Genomic DNA, 16,050 nt, shown 5'->3' with positions numbered 1-16,050 from the left:
GAGAAAACCGTTCTCGTAGGCTTTGCCTGCCCCAAGCATTCGACGAAACGCCGTCAAGACCAGCCAACAACAGGCGAACGCTCATCAGGAGCTCGTCACTGGAATGATTCTGGTTATTCTAGTGCCGGATATCGCTCATCTTCAGGTCGACGGTGAACATATTGAGGCTCGTCGTCACAGGCTTACAGACCTGCCGGTATATCCCACCATGATGATGCGGATGTCTATGTACGACCATCGAGGAGTTCCTTGATATTGCAACAAAGTCAGCCCATCCAACCAGCAGGCCTGAACAACTTTGACACTCGCCTTTGCACCAGTGCCAGAGCACTCACAAGATGGCGGCTCTCACTGTACCACGGTTGCGATGGGGTAGAGCCACATCCCAATGCATATCCTCAAGAAAGGAACCTGCTTGATGACATTCAAGCATTGCTATGCAACGGATCGCAAAAATGCACTCTAACGACGGAACGACACCAATATCAGACGCTATTGACCTCCATGATTTATGGCCGACTGCGTCAATCACCCAATTCGACATGCGGACACGAACTAGCGGAATGAAGGCTCTTGCAAAAATTTCACCGAAAATCATCACCTGGTTACTACAATTCTATTCTCACCTTTATCGGACCATTGTTGACAATGTCGTCCACATTCATCACCATCAGCAAAATAAATGCGCAGGCGCAACGTTGCATCTAGCGCCACGGGAGTGAAAAGGGTACTGGAATTTCATCGTTGCTTTTGATTTTGATAATATGCTTTGGATCTCCCTACATGCTGAGCATGGCAGGACGTGTATTTCATCAACCTCGATGGGTGCAGGTCACTTGAGAAGCGTGACGACTATAGGTTGATCCTACTCTGTTCACAATGCCACGTCTTACGAATGTTCCTAGCAGGGGACAGGTGAAGGGGCCCCTTGGGTTCCCACGGCTTATGTCTAATACATCTTTGATTTTCCTCTTGACCTTGTCCAATGCTATTTACGACCCCATATGGGGCTTATAGTCCACGTCATTGATCCCTCTCCTTTTTTAGGACTGTCGAGTCAATATTCGTAGACCAGGTCTGCTTGGGGCATTGCTCTCCAAAGAGAAGAGATGCATCGAGGTCTCTTGATCGCTCTGTTTTTGTCTTGATCAGTCGTGAAGGGTCTTTCCCACGTCCATCTCCCCATCGCCAAAGCCCAGTATTCTGTCTTTGGGCCCCCTGCCATGTTCATAGGCCCGCTGGCCACTAGCCTGAATCTGGACTCCCAGTGAAACATGAAGAAATTGACCCTCCTTGTAACTGCGTGTGCAGATGGGTTGTGAGTCGAGACGAGTATACCACTCTCTTTGCGATTCGTGTTTTCGACTCGTGTCACCTCCAGTGGTTGGCCCGTCGGATGATGTGTTTTGCCTGTAGGGCAGGAATCCCCTTCCTCCCAGATGTCAAGCGATAGGCAGGTATCTCTTAATGTCCATTATTAAAGATCTCCTGCCGCGCACTAGGCGACAAGTCAGCCTGCACCAGAAAAAACAGCCCGTCCCGCGGCTCGAAGCGCATCAGCGCCCTCCCGTGCTCCCGCACCGTCAAGCTACCGTCGGTCTCTTCGACCAGCCTCAAATCGAGGCCTTTGGCCCGTTTGAGCTGCGACCAGCTGATTAGATTGACGCCCGCTTCGGGGATATGCATGACATTCTTGATGGTGAGACGCGTCACGGCTCGGTAATGTCCTGGTGGTGGATGTTTGTCTTGTTGTTGTCCCAACGAGTCAAAGCCGTCGTGGTCTTCTGGAGTCAAACTGGCGGTATGACCATTGTTCCCAACAGTATAGTTTCCCGCTGGTGTGGCTGTGGTTGTGCTTCTACTCGTGCCACCCGCACCCGCACCAAGCATACTCCACATCGTCGAAGACGGAGTCAAGCGCGGCTTGTTGGTAACGGCAGCAGCATCTCCAGGTCCCAGAGGTAGAAGCAACGTACAATCGCCCGCCCCGACGATCGGGATTGGGTTCGGGCCGAAATAGCCCACCGCTCGGGGATTCACGCGGTGGCTGTACGGATTGAGCGTGTCGTAGCTGTGCAGCAGGGCGCGGTTGGTGCAGACGTGTGTCGTGGCGCCGGTGTCGAAGATCCAGTCGGTCTGGCTGAATGGTTTGCGTCCGCCGCTGGTGGGTTGCTTCGCTGTGCTTCGAGAAGGCTGGGGCTGGGGAGACGGGGCGATGATCAGGCCTGGATCGGCTGGCGCGGGTGTGTCGTGTTTCGGTTTGAGGTGGTCGTATTTGATAATTGTTGAGTCGTCGGTTTTGGTGATGGAGATACGGGGAGCAACGGCCTATGATAGACAAAAAGAAGAAGGAGCTGTTAGTTATATTGGCCGCGTAGAAAGGAGAAGGAGCGTGGTTATGAATGAGACATCATAGAGAGAGTAACATAGATGGGGGGCAAATGGGACAGGGGAGGTTCAGGTCTCCCATGAAGGACGCATAGGTAGGAAGTAAGTCGGAAATAGACTATTCCACAATGCGATGATGCTTTTTCTTTTTCGTTTTCTCTGCATTTCTTCTTGTCACGATCAACGACAGGGGATTTGGAAGAAAGACGAAACATGCAGTATGATATCAACAAGGAGAGGAGCGACGGGCTTACCAATGCTCCAATGAACGCTACCATTCCCGAGACCGTGACTAGGCCTTGCAGCCTCCCGTTGGCCGGTCGCGCCATTGAAAGATTGAAGCTTCCTCGAGACACTGCAGGCCGTCAAGGACTTCGCATTTCAGCGACGCTCATGTATCACCTAGATGGTGCGACCAGGGCTTTCTCGTGGTGGCGTTCCTGAATGACAGTCCACTTCCACCGTCCACATGAGGCTGAGAGCCTATATCAACTTATGCGCTTAGTTTAGATAGAGGGTTGACCATGAGAATCCGTCCCGATCCGTCATCGACTTGGAATGACGGTGAACACGTCATTTGAAGCCTGATCACGTGCACGGGATGGTTCAGGGGGGAATTGATGTCACGTGTTACGGCCAAAAGTGGAGAAACACTTTCGGCGGCATCTGCACCGAAACACGAAGGATTTCGCCGCCAGTCTCTCCGCAATAATGGAGTTTCTTGACGTCGTCAGTTGAATGGACCTGGGCGAAGTGCTGTGCGAAAAGCCATAGTGTTGATTTCTCCTGAATACTTCCCGTCTCCAGGCAGGCTATGTGAGAGCAGTGTGCTCAAGTGAGCGTTCTCTTTGCTGTCTGGAAATCGGAACAGAAAGTCATGACCCTACCGCCACTGCTCACAGGCCAGGTGTGTGCCATCACCGGCGGTCTCACGGGAATAGGCCGAGCCATCGCCATAACATTTCTTTCTCACGGAGCAAAAGTCGCCATCAACTATCTCGCCTCACATAACAAAGATGAAGAGAAGCTCTTGTCGTCACTACGCACCGAGGCCTTCGATGCCATCAAGTCCCGCTCCGCCGGCCCCAGTGGCCGCACAGAACCCGTCCACAATCTCGATGAGGTGCCATTGCTTACTGTGGCCGGAGACGTCTCGCAGCCCGAAGCAGGCCAGGACCTGGTCAACCAGACGGTGTCACGGTTCGGACGGCTGGACACTTTCATTTCCAACGCGGGAATCTGTCGCTTTGAAGAGTTCCTCGAGATCTCGCCCGAGAGCTGGCAGCGGCATCTGAACACCAATTTGTCCGGAGCGTTCTATGCCGTCCAAGCAGCCGCGCAGCAGATGACAAAGCAGATGCCTCAGGGCGGCTCGATCATTGGGGTCTCAAGTATTTCGGCACTGGTAGGTGGCGCGCAGCAGTGTCACTACACGCCGACTAAGGCTGGGATCTTGAGTCTGATGCAGTCCACGGCAACGGCGTTGGGCAAGTATAATATCAGATGCAATGCGCTGTTGCCGGGGACGATACGCACGCAGTTGAACGACGAGGATCTCGCGGACGGGAGTGACAAGAAGAAATACATGGAGGGAAGGATTCCGCTGGGGAGGTTGGGGAAGCCGGACGATATGGCTGGACCGGCGGTGTTTCTGGCATGTGGCGAGTTGTCGTCGTATGTCACAGGAGCCGCGATTCTCGTTGATGGAGGAGCGTTTGTGAACTTTCAGTAGCCAAGCTGGTAACGAATGCTGGAGTGAGGGGAGGGAGGATAGGGTATAAAAGAAAAGAAAGGCCAAGGCGAAGCAAGATAATCGATGCTTTCGAGTTAGGTGATCTGAACGTTATATGCCTGGATGGCGGTGCCTGACCAGACTTCCAACTTTTGGTCCGCTGCAAGGCCTTCATCGTCGAGGATCGCACTGACAACGTTATACCAATGTGCCCAAGAGGCTTCGATGTCCGGTCCGCCGACATTGCATACCGGCCAGTCGGAGCCGAACATGATTCTGGACGGGCTGAATGCTTTGAAGACAGCATTGACCCATGGTCGTGTCTGTTCGACTAGAGTCGAAATGGCGGTCGGGTTGGCTTCGTCTTGTTTGGGGAGCTCGGAGAACAAGCCAGACAGCTTCATATACGTGGATGGGTGGGAGGCCATCTTCTCAATGCATTCCTTCCACCTCGTGAAGTCTTGGTGCCCGCTAGCCGCTTCAGACGCCGTCAGACGTAGATTCGGTTTGCAGAAATGGTTAATGATGATTTTGACATGGCTATCGCCATTGTACACCCGATCCAACATGTCACATGCCTCCTGTAGTTGATGAAGCCCCCCCGATCGACAATCCACTCCCAAGTCGAAAGTGAATCCGTTACTTCCTAGCCATTGCAGGCCTTCGATGAACTGCGGCTGTAGCATCACCCCAGCTGGCTTGTCTTGGACCAGATATCGAAATCCCTTGATGAGATCCCATCTGTCCCCGCAATGTTGCTGAACTTGGTGTACGTATCGTATCAAGGTGGTTTCCCCAGCAGGGACGGGTGCCCACGGTACGACACCGAGCACCAACCTACTGTCCTCTGGACGGTGTCCTTCGCCGTCTCGTGGAGTTCCTCTGGCTATTCTCATCAAGAAGTCGACCTCATCGAACACATCGTGCCATGCTGTCTCCTGGAGGCCTGATTTCCTGTCCGTTTCGACAAAGACAAAGCCCAGAAGATTGGAACAGGTTTGGGTCACCGCCTGGTATTCGTTGGTTGAGTATTGCCTGTTCAGAGGATGGTCTTGGGCCAGGTCTGCTGTCCAACTCAATGAGGGGATATGGGCTGCAGCGTATAGGTGGATGTGTGAGTCGACGACAGGGAATTGATCTTCGCCATGTTGAGCCGCCATGATTCTTTGGAGAGCCGGATATATTGTACTCTTCAAGATGATTGTCCCCTGGAATATTAATTTTGCAAGAAACAGGAGAACAAGCCGGCGGTTAACGACAATGGCCGCAGGTCGCCCTGGTCCCTGGCCAGGTTGCTGCTTCGGTGTTTCGGCCTAATAATGGTTGTAAAGGGATTCATAATGAAGGCAGACTCGGAGTGGATGACAAGCAGCAGCTTACCTCTGCACCAGACCGCCTCGGACTCGACAAGTTTCTGGATGATCTGGAGCAATGCCGAGTATGACAGAAGTGCACAGCATTCCTTCTCGACCTGAAATGCGAAGATGGAGTTGAGTTCTGCCTGCACACCTGCGTTCAAGTTTCTTCGTGACTGCGTCATTTGAAGCTTTGAAGGCACATCAAGACATCGACGACGGCATTGTATTAACGCAGAATTGTATTGTCGCGTCACTCACTTAAAATATCTTTTAGGATATCTCCCCCATTCCTTTGGGCTTCGATGTCTCTAGGAATAGAGAATCTGCCTGACTTCCCAGAGCCCTTCCGCCAACTTTTGCTGGCGCTCGTGTAGCAGAGTTTACAAACCACATCTCGACGCGACCATCCTGTGATCCTCTGGCAACATGGATCCCTCACAGAGACGCCATGGGTTACTCTCCCCTCCCGTGTCCGCCGCATCGCCTGCCCCGAGCACAGGCATTTCTTCTCTCAGGAGTCGACCGGCCACTTTACCCACGGCACGATCGCACCAGCTGCGGCCAGGATCGCAGAAAGAAATCGCGCTCATAAATTACCTTGACGATCGCATCTTGAGGATAACAAGACGCTACGCAAAGAAGTTCAGCGATGAAGGGCTGCAAAATGATGATACACCGGGGTATACCACGTTCGACGAGTTCGTTGCCGACGCTGACCCCTTGGTCGATGTCATCTGGGTCAGTGGAACACGTAAGTCTTGATGAATTGCTTTCAAGAGTTGAGCTCAGATGGGTTTGTGCGTCCGAATCTTTGCGTATTGGACGATTCTGTAGCCCTTCTTCTCCGTGCTTTCAGACTACGATGCCCGTTGCTATGTCCAAATCCCCGTCAACCTCACTGACTTAACTGTCTAAACTGAGCAGCAACCATACAAATCCCATATCTTCTCACCCTCGCGGGCTTGGTCTGCTCCTACCTCCAAGCATTTCGTTTCTCATTGTCTTTGTTTCACATTGCAGCCAAAATCGACCTAGGATTTGCATCCCTCCTGCAGCCCTCTGACGACGACCACATTGGAGAGACTGCTCCTCACCGTGTTTCGACAACGGAGAAGGTTCGCATTAAATCACTGGTCGAAGAGACTCGAGTTGCAGCCGTCCGTGCAGCTTCCGCCAGTGGTCACGAAGCCAGTATACAGGATGTCTCTGAAACGGACACCGACGAAGCAGATGGAGGAGAGTCAGACTACGTCGAGCGGAACAGTGACGACCCGGGGAGCTCTATGTCTGTATCCTTGGAATTGGCAAGAATCTACAAAAGAACCTTGGAGATCCTCGGCGATTCTCTGACATCAGGTGCTCTGCCACAAGACCAAGGCGACAAGATGGAACTATCGTGAACAGCCCGATGACCAAATCCACGGGATTTGTTCCTCAAAGACAAACTTCCTCTTCCGGGATTCATTTGAAGCGGAACTATCCCACCCAAGAATTTACCACGCCATTGCTGAGGTGTGAATGAGCAGAATCACGTTCGCTGCATCTCCTCCAATACGCTTCTTTGGCCGACTCGAAAGTGAAGACCGAGTCAAGTGCCAGTGACTGATGTCGCGCTGCACCATGCACAAAGAGCAGTCTCATCACGCCGCCTCGGCCAATAGCTCTTCGGGTCAGATTCTGGTACTATGCCGGGGATTTAGTGCGTGCTCTCGAGGTGCCCAATCAGGATCCGCCACGCTTGGCCGTCACCTACTCACCGATGCCAGCAACTAAGCAGACGGTGCTGGACGCTATGAGACACAATTGATGCCCGAGAATTCCTAGGTCGCACAAATCAAATTTACTGTTCTGTCACATTCATGCAGGATCAAGACCTCAACGACCAGAATGTACAGCTCAGGTGAAAGAGGGTCAGCCTTCACATTTATATAGAGCTGATGGCCACTTCTCTCTCTCGCTCACACATTTTCTTCACGCCTGAGTCATGTGGTTGTTCACTCCTATATTGTTTGTCCAAGTGGCTATTGCCTTCGCTATTACGCCACTGCCGGAACATACCGAACCAGCAACGATAGCAGAGTCAGCTTCGGCGACGGCTCGTCACTCCATCCCCGAATTGACGATTACTTCCAGCATCACTCGCCTACAAACTCAAGCCCCAGTGTCAGCTCTGATGACAATCGCGCCATTGATGGTCAATCCTCTCGAAAGGAGACAGAGATGTTGGGATGACCGTGGGTTCAGTGTCGACTGTGCAACATGGACAGGCTATCATTACACCTGGGGCCCGGCTGGTAATCCATACGAAGGTGGTCCCGGTGAAGGCGCTTGGGACTCTGGGGCCAACAATGGTGGCAGTGGAGGAGGAGGGAGCACTGTCGTTGTCTACCAAAACGATGCAAACCAAGTGGATTGGACCAGTTGGCCCGCAATATCTGGGACTGTCTGCTTAGGTCTGCTCATATTCATCTAGGCCACTCGATCCGCCTGATGCGAAGTCACACCCACGATGTGGTTTGCCATGACTAGTGTATTCACAGCGAGAAGCATCATCCATGACTCAATTTCAGGGTGACGTCTGTACCAGCAGACTCCATCATTTGGCTCTATCGTGATCAAGTCAGCCTCAAGATCAGCCCCGGCCGTTTGTCTTTCACCCATGCTCGCAATGCAGACGCCTATTTCTATTTCTTCTGGTCCTTTTTCTCCCAGCCAATTTTCTGTCTTCGATCATACTTTCGAATTCTGCAGGGCCGCCCCTGCCTTTTGCCCTTGTTTCTTGAACAGAAGCCAAATCAGCGGCAAGATCTTCTGACGTTGATCTGACTTCGGCTGACCTGGTACTAGTCTACTAATCAGACGGACCAGCAGAAAGACTTGGGCTTCGCCGTAACAAAATATTGGTTCTCTGGTCCAAACCATTGGGTGCTTGCGATCTCGGTCCCGGCGCGCAGCTGACAGTGCAACACAACATCAAGTCCTGATGGCGACAATTTCCTATCAAGGCGGTCTGGGCCCACGTCCGAAAGCATTTCGCTCCGAGGCAACGTTGTCCTTCGCGGCTCTCTTGTGCTTGATAACAATGCTCATCGTGCCTGGTGGCTGTTCACGACTTGGTGGTGTCTCCCTCGGAAAGGGGGAAGTCCAGCCCGTCCCTGCTCTCACCGGAACAGGAGTCTCTACACTCACAGACCAAAATACCATTCTGCATACATCTACTTCCACTGTCACAACCACAGGGGATCTATCGACTACGATTGCAGCTTCTATTGGAAGTACTTTGTCACCATATGTTTCATCCAGTGCCAATCGGACCCTACCGCCTTCCAGTGCATCGATAACGAATACAACTGTCTCGATCACCGAAAGCACCATTTCCGCTGCAAACACCAGCATTCCTTATGCTACCGGAGTGAGTGGATCTCTTCTATCTTCCTCCGGTGTTCAACCGACCGGGTTGAGCATGTCGACAAGTTCGATCGCCGCAGAAAGCCATCCTCCTGTGCCAACTTCCACAAGCATGGTTTCTGGCGATCGCAGCTCTGCAACCTCCACTACGACCTTGTCACAGGCTGAGTCGTCCTCTCAATCTTCAGCGTCCTCTGCAACTTCGTCGTCCTTGTTGGCAAACTCGACATCAGGCACAGCTTCGATGCTTTCTCCTCTAATCTCTTCATCAGTCAGCTCTACTATTTCTAGGACTTCTTCTTCGTCCATCACTGTCAAGTCGACATCGACAATCTGGACGACCAGGACGACCAATCTCACTGTCACCTTACCTTATCCGGCCGAAGAAAAGTCGACAATTACAGAAACAGCTTATGAAACAGCTGATGAAACTATTACAGTAAGCCCAGTCGGCGCATTGTCGACTGACTCCCTTTCCGACAGCTCTACCATAAATGTCCCCAACAGACCAGCGGAGTCCACTACAACTGCAAGTACAACGACTGTGCAAGCGTCTGTCTCTACCTTGACAGTATATGTCAGCACCACACTACCAACTCCAACAAGCACAACTACGGTGACCGTGGTCGAATCAACTTCTTCGTTTTGTTCCGGTAGCAGCTGTTCCACTACATCATTGTCCGCATCCTCTACCCCTGCCCCATCAAGTGTGCCTGGAACAAATACCACAAGCCTACAGAGCACGACCTATGCGTACTCGACATTCTGGCAGAGCTATTTCAGCTTCATGGCCGCCGACCACAATACAGCCGCCACACAATCTGGAACAGCGATATCTGCTACTGCCTCACTTTCTCAAAGTCCGGCGGCCGCTGGTCCGGCAGTCAACCACACCAGCATATCCAGCGACGCAGGCACAAACAAAACAGCTCCATCGACGTCGGATCCTAGCATTACAACCTCGAGCGCAGCCTCCACATCATCTCGCAGCTCCGTCACACCAGAGATATTCTTTTTCCCAGATACAGATATGATTGTATATTCCTGGTCCGTCATCACTTTGGCGAATTCTCACTTGACACAGACCAGACTCGGCCCGCTCACCTCGACCTGTGTCCCTACTGCAACCGGGACGACGGTCGGCCAGGATGGAAGAACGACCTTTCATCCCGAATGCAAATCTGGGCCGGGGCCGATGGTCATTCCTGGTATCTCTGCCACTAATCCTCCCGCTTCTCTCACTACTCCTCCCACTTCTCTTACGGCGACAACTGCTCCTACCCAGACAGGACCGGTACTCACGGATAGAAATAGCTCGCCATCTGCAACAGCCTGGGGTCCTCGCGCATCATTGAATGCCCGTGGAGAGGTCACAGGTGTTGCACAGTCCGAGATGATTCAGTCTCAAGCAGATTCCATTCACGCAGCAGTTCGGCCAAGTGGTTACAGTGGTACCGGGAGCCATGGGGTCCAATCCGACAGCTGGATGGCCAGATTTTCGAGGTTCTTCGTTCTCCCCTTCAAATCCGGTGTGCCGAATCCGACGACTCTGGCGACAGTCGTTCGCTATACTATGACCACTACGACAACCCCAACTGCGTCCACTACTGGCTGACCCTGGTCTATGATTTCGTCTTGTCACATTGCCGCCATGCCTGTTTCTTGTTCTTTGGGAAGCAAGCGCCACAGGAAGCCAAGAGAGACTACCTGATATACCGGATAGGGACGTCAATGACGGTTGGGTGACTACAGCCAGCATGAAGGATTGGCACCTGGAAACCCCATACACATTGGTTGTCGAAACCTAAGTCAATGCCGAAATCTTCATGACCTGCAACTCGGGACCTCATTCTTCGATGGCAAGACAAAAGCGTACGAACAGAGCAGCATCAGCGGGGGATACTACCAAGTCCTGGCTGCGGTTCGGAACTATTGTCTGTTAAGTCGAAGTCTTTTTTTTTATTTTGAGTCCCGAGAGCCGTCGAGTCGGGGTTCTGGGAAAGTGAACGAACAACTAGCATTGACGATGTGCAAATTCCTGTCGTCACGCATGGGGATGCTTCTAAAGATCTCTCGTGGGATTTGAAGCTAGAGGAAATCACCTAGAGGACCCCTGCGAAACTTCTACGCATCTTCTGCTGCGGACCTTGCGTCTGTTGGTTACGGAAATCTCGACTTTGAATGCAGTTATCTAGATAAGCAAGCACGGGCACATTCCTTAGATGACCCAAGAGGGTGCGACGGGTCGTCGGTGGACATGCCTCCTCTGTTCAAACCAGCTGAAGTATATTTGAACGTGTAGACGACTCTGTTCGATTCTGCCTGCTCACAGCTTTCTGCCACAATACAGTTCAATGAAGAAGCAATCAATCATAGGATTTTATCAATGGTACCAGCATAGCAGTCCCAGACATATCTTCCATAGCAAAGCAGCAACGCCAGCTAGTCCCTCTTATCCGTATCGTCCTTCTTCGGCTCAAAGTTCAGCTGGTTGCCATTATAGAACTGCTGTTCGCGACCGGCATTCTCTGCGCGCTGGTCAGCCAGAGTGCGGACTCGAGCATTCCTCATCGCCGATGATCCGGATGCTGAATCATCTCTGGAAGCAGTACCCGCCGTAGACGTGTGGTCTTGTCCAGCAGCAGCAGCAGCAGCAGCAGTAGTATTGTTATAACCCAGGAGACTCTTCACTCCACCCAAAACCATCCCGGCCGTCCCACTAACGAGACTATATCCACCGCTGACTGCGGCGCCGAGTAAGCCTCCCGGCATCGAGCCCGTGTACGATTCGACATATCCCTTCACCGGGACCATGACTAGCGTGCAACTGCCCACGATGCCGAGGTCGGAAAGGGCCATCTCTTCCTCGCCGGCTTCGATGTTGCGGTTGGGCAGCGGCGTCAGGATCAGTTTGAGATCGTAGGGCACAGTCGTATTGGCAGTTGAGTCGATCCAGGGCCGGACGTCGGCCGAGAGGGTCGAAGAGGGCTGGAAGGTGGAGCGAAGCGTGCTGCCGTCGAAGGTGCGGACTTGGACTCTCACTTCGGTGAACCTTGGTTTCGAGGTGGTTGGCGCGGATGATGAAGCTGGTGTTGTAGAAGAGGAGGAGCCGGTCTGCTCTAGATTGCCGCCGCGCTTGCGCATCTGGTCTAATCGTCGTCGTTCTTCGCGGTCCGCTTTGATCTGGGCTTTGATGCGTTCGCGCTCGTCGCGTTGCTTCTGTTCTCGCTCGCGCTGCATCCTGATGTATTCTGCTCGTTGGGTTTTCTGCTTGTCTGTCTCGACTTGGCTGGGAGCCGGCGAAGAGGTGCTGCTTTGCGGAGCTGGAGATATCCGGTTAGTTCTTACGGATGGTATCCTAGGTGCTAGAGCTGCAGGCGTCGTCGAGCGTTGTTGTTGTTGCTGCGAAGGTGGAATGGCAGCAGCAGAAGAAGAAGAATCTGTAGGTTGTCCAGCAGGCACAGTCTGGCCTGGGATGCGAAGTCCAACGGCTGGAAGTCGAAGAAGTCTGGTCCGGAGGTAGTCTGATACTTCGGGACGCTGTTGTCCCCTCAGACGCTGTACTTCCTCGTGGAAGATGGGGATATTGTTCAGCAGTCTCAACTGAGTTTGGTAGATTTCACTTGGGGACATGCCGTCGTCCACCAGTTTCTGGGTATGGTTCCGAAGGGCGTCGTATGCATTGTCCGGCAGCCTCATTTGGCCCCGACCCGTCGGTGGAAGGTCGAGATATTCGGACAGAGGCTGTTCGCCGCTCTGCTGGGGTTCATCATGCCTTATAGCGCATCAATGAGAGCACGATTTTCTCGAGTCTGTTGCAGTACATACCCAGAATCTCCAGCGGCATGTGTTCCGGCATCTTGGACTCCAAAGGCGGCAGCCAGTCGACCCTTCAACTCTTCGACAGATATCTCGCCAGATTGGAGGTTTGCTTGTAATTGCGCATTTCTGGTCTCGTTAGTATGCGTATGCCGCCTTCGGTGGGTGGTCGCTTACTTGATAACAACGATTGCTGGCACGCTGTTGAGAGGGCATATGGGTGACAGGAAACTGGCTTCTTGAGATCCGGCTTGTAGTCGTAGCGCGACAGCTTGAGCGGTGACGACGGCTGATATCTGCGCAATGTCAGAGAGGATGTTTCATCGAGAGGAGGCCTCTTCATACCACCGAGTCCTTCAAGACTTCTTCCCACTGCCTGCTGGTGTCGGAATCATCTCGGTTCGGTCAGCACCCTCTGCGCACATCTAGAATTCGACTCACCCTGGACGAAACACAGGACAGCTTTGGACTGTTGAAGCGCCAAAGCAATTCCGCTCTGAAGATCCCCGTCGTGAAACATAGCGACGGTATATTTCAGGCAGGACTTTTGGTTGAATTGCTTGTTGATCGAGCCGCAGTTGAGTCTCATTGAATTCCCTTGCGGCGGTTGGCAGCCTGGCGTCATGTGGAGTCGGAGTTGGCAGAGGTACAAGGTACAATTCCGCTCTCCGACAAAATGGCTCTTCAACGAGTTCAACTCTTCTCTCAATGTCTTCTGCCTCAACCAGTCTGAGATACGCAGCATGGCCAAGCATGGTTTGAAGACGATACGGGCGGTACTGTTCCAGTCGCAGTCCCGAAAACCTTTCCTTGCACAGCGAACGGGCCAGACCCGTCATGTCCTCACTAGAGAACCACCACCTAGCCACGAGAAACCCGACTTTGTCTCGATCGTCGACGCGCCTGCTCGGATTGTGTCTGTAGGACAGAAGCATTCGAAATGGGGCATTGCGTTCCTCGCCGTCATTCCCTTGACTGCTTTCTGCTTGGGCACCTGGCAGATCCAGCGATTGGACTGGAAGACGAAACTGATCGCGAAGTTCGAAGACCGACTCGTCCGGCCGCCGCTACCTCTACCCCCTCGTATCGATCCGGATGCTATCCACGAGTTTGACTACAGAAGGGTATATGCTACGGGAAAATTCCGACATGACAAAGAGATGTTGATAGGGCCGCGGACGCAGGACGGCAAGGACGGATATATGGTGGTTACCCCTCTGGAGCGTGAAGGAGGCAGCACTATCCTCGTCAACCGTGGCTGGATCAGTCGAGACAAAAAATACCAACAGGACAGAGATCCATCCGCTCTGCCCCAAGGCGAAGTCACCGTCTCGGGACTGTTGCGGGAGCCATGGAAAAAGAACATGTTCACGCCAAACAATGACCCCGAACATGGCAAATTCTATTTCCCCGACGTTCAAGAGATGGCCAAAGTCTCAAATGCCGAACCCGTCTGGGTCGAAGAGACCATGACGCCGGATCTAATGGTCAGCTACGACCGAGAAGCCAAAGGCATCCCCATCGGGAGGATCCCCGAGGTCAACTTGAGGAACACTCATGTACAGTACATAGTCACATGGTAAGTCCGCCTACGACTCTCTCACATTTCATATCTCATATCTCATCACTCATTAGGTATTCGTTATCCGCGGCGACGGCGCTCATGTTGTGGATGGTCCTCCGCAAGAAGCCGATGGACAGATCACGACGGGTCCGACACGTTACAAATTGGTGATTGCAACAAATCCCCAATCACTCCACTGTGTCGTCAAGCTCGGTCACGGCGGTTTCGGGGATCACTGCTTGAGCAGCCTCTTCTGGAAGCAGGTCCCGAGCGGCCTTCTCAAGCTCCCCGTCACCCTGAAGCACCCGTTGTCGTCGCATCAGCATGAGGACGTCCTTGCGGTCAACACGCCTCCTTCGCCGACCGTGATCGGAATACGCTGCAAGGTCTTCTCCGACTTGCTCGAAATACCACTCGGTTGCTTGCTCGAGAGCTTGCATCTGGTCCCGCCCGAGCCTTGGTTTGCGGAGGCCAAGTCTGGCATGAGCGTCGATTGCAATCCGTTTGATGAGGCTGGAGGGCAAGGAAGGCACCATCTCACCGTGCCGCGTCAATTTAACTTTCTTGCGGCGAGGCCGTGATAATGGCGCAGCAGGTGCAACTTCATCCATGATCGAGATCTGCCCCGGCGAGCCTGCTCCCGTAGATGGTGCAGCTGCTGGAGAGCTCTGCGTCACGATCCGGGAATCCTCCAGTGCTGTTGGAACTTCGAGAAACTCTTCTGCACGCGCAGTCTGAGCATGGCTTGAGACCGCTTCTCTACCCTGAATTTCCAACTGGAAGCTTTCCTCCAGAGGTTGTATGTTCATAGTACTCTCTTCGGCTGGTGGCGGAGAAGGGGACCGTCGGCCAAGGTTTCCCAGGTGTTCAGTCTCTCCTCCCAAATCCAAGGGCTCATAGTCGAGTCCAATTCCACTATATTCATCCTGCAACCTAAGTGTCTTCGTCTGCTCACGCTGATTAGATTGTCTCCTGATCTCGAGCTCCGAGCCAAAGTCGCTCATCCGAATGCTTCCAAAACTGTAGCGCGATAGACGCCCTGTCGGCTCCTCGCTGATGGCTCGTCGTCCCAGCTCGGTCAGGATCGTTGGATCGTCGTCGGTCTCGTTGTCTTCCTGGTCACCGGAGCCGAAGCGCGAGAGTCTAGACTGTCTTCTGTCCGTGATTGCGGAAGTGCGCCCAGCATCTCGTGCAAAATCAATTGATTGGAAGGTGATATTCGGATCTTGTCTTCGGCCTTGCTCGTATTCCTCTGGTAGAATAGAAGGCGTAGGAGCCGTGGGCAACTCGCTATCATCGTCCTCCACCTCCTCTGCAGCAATCGGCGGTTCGACATCATCTAGACTGTCGTCAATATCGAGCCCCAGCCGTGGTCGCTTTGAGAAGTCTGTCTCATCATCGCTGTTCACGTCAGGAGCAGTGTGTGGCGTCTGATTCTCCTTTCCCCGGGCTGCGCCGGCAGGAGTCGGTATTGTCTTCTTTGTCGCAGGAGCGGTGAGTTTCGCAAGTCGCCGCAGAATCCCTCTTGCAGAGTCTGGTCGCACGGAGTCACTGAGCGCCCTGGGCCGTCGTCGGACAGATCGTGTTAGCGCACCGCTGCGCTGTTGGAGCGCGTGGATCGCGTGTGGTGTAGACGGCGCATATCTGGTGGGTGTTTGAGCGTTGCGCAGTTCCGACAGGGGTCGCTTTCGAGACGACATCTTGGGGTCGGGTGTTCAGTCGGCAAGAGTGGGTGTGCGTCCTACGTACACATATATGGCCCGACCTGTATAAGGTAGTAG

The 16,050-nt window shown here is 53.1% G+C and overlaps 8 protein-coding genes across 8 annotated transcripts; 4 read left to right on the top strand and 4 right to left on the bottom strand.

Moving 5' to 3' along the window:
- Nucleotides 1-1,464: 1,464 nt before the first annotated feature.
- On the bottom strand, nt 1,465-2,717 carry A1O1_02175 (uncharacterized protein; the record flags this gene model as incomplete). The annotated part of the gene is made up of 2 exons (XM_007723086.1): nt 1,465-2,328; nt 2,643-2,717. 2 exons carry the CDS (start codon nt 2,715-2,717, stop codon nt 1,465-1,467), a joined length of 939 nt encoding a protein of 312 aa, XP_007721276.1.
- Nucleotides 2,718-3,265: 548 nt separating this feature from the next.
- A1O1_02174 (glucose 1-dehydrogenase) lies at nt 3,266-4,120 on the top strand (the record flags this gene model as incomplete). Its single annotated transcript, XM_007723085.1, has 1 exon — nt 3,266-4,120. One exon carries the CDS (start codon nt 3,266-3,268, stop codon nt 4,118-4,120), a length of 855 nt encoding a protein of 284 aa, XP_007721275.1.
- Nucleotides 4,121-4,215: 95 nt separating this feature from the next.
- A1O1_02173 (uncharacterized protein) lies at nt 4,216-5,280 on the bottom strand (the record flags this gene model as incomplete). Its single annotated transcript, XM_007723084.1, has 1 exon — nt 4,216-5,280. One exon carries the CDS (start codon nt 5,278-5,280, stop codon nt 4,216-4,218), a length of 1,065 nt encoding a protein of 354 aa, XP_007721274.1.
- Nucleotides 5,281-5,904: 624 nt separating this feature from the next.
- Nucleotides 5,905-6,878, top strand: A1O1_02172 (uncharacterized protein; the record flags this gene model as incomplete). The annotated part of the gene is made up of 2 exons (XM_007723083.1): nt 5,905-6,229; nt 6,403-6,878. The coding sequence occupies 2 exons, from the start codon at nt 5,905-5,907 to the stop codon at nt 6,876-6,878; spliced, it is 801 nt and encodes a 266-aa protein (XP_007721273.1).
- Nucleotides 6,879-8,560: 1,682 nt separating this feature from the next.
- Nucleotides 8,561-10,501, top strand: A1O1_02171 (uncharacterized protein; the record flags this gene model as incomplete). Its single annotated transcript, XM_007723082.1, has 1 exon — nt 8,561-10,501. The coding sequence occupies one exon, from the start codon at nt 8,561-8,563 to the stop codon at nt 10,499-10,501; it is 1,941 nt and encodes a 646-aa protein (XP_007721272.1).
- An 827-nt stretch (nt 10,502-11,328) lies between these two features.
- A1O1_02170 (uncharacterized protein) lies at nt 11,329-13,225 on the bottom strand (the record flags this gene model as incomplete). Its single annotated transcript, XM_007723081.1, has 5 exons — nt 11,329-12,661; nt 12,715-12,834; nt 12,883-13,001; nt 13,051-13,100; nt 13,147-13,225. The coding sequence occupies 5 exons, from the start codon at nt 13,223-13,225 to the stop codon at nt 11,329-11,331; spliced, it is 1,701 nt and encodes a 566-aa protein (XP_007721271.1).
- A 223-nt stretch (nt 13,226-13,448) lies between these two features.
- A1O1_02169 (uncharacterized protein) lies at nt 13,449-14,440 on the top strand (the record flags this gene model as incomplete). Its single annotated transcript, XM_007723080.1, has 2 exons — nt 13,449-14,284; nt 14,341-14,440. The coding sequence occupies 2 exons, from the start codon at nt 13,449-13,451 to the stop codon at nt 14,438-14,440; spliced, it is 936 nt and encodes a 311-aa protein (XP_007721270.1).
- A 17-nt stretch (nt 14,441-14,457) lies between these two features.
- Nucleotides 14,458-15,969, bottom strand: A1O1_02168 (uncharacterized protein; the record flags this gene model as incomplete). The annotated part of the gene is made up of 1 exon (XM_007723079.1): nt 14,458-15,969. The coding sequence occupies one exon, from the start codon at nt 15,967-15,969 to the stop codon at nt 14,458-14,460; it is 1,512 nt and encodes a 503-aa protein (XP_007721269.1).
- Nucleotides 15,970-16,050: the final 81 nt, after the last annotated feature.

The sequence above is a fragment of the Capronia coronata genome, assembly GCF_000585585.1.
Source record: "Capronia coronata CBS 617.96 chromosome Unknown acBCG-supercont1.2, whole genome shotgun sequence".
Lineage (NCBI taxonomy): Eukaryota > Fungi > Ascomycota > Eurotiomycetes > Chaetothyriales > Herpotrichiellaceae > Capronia > Capronia coronata.
Note: the sequence above shows the minus strand (reverse complement) of the source record. Positions and strands in the feature narration are given on the sequence as shown.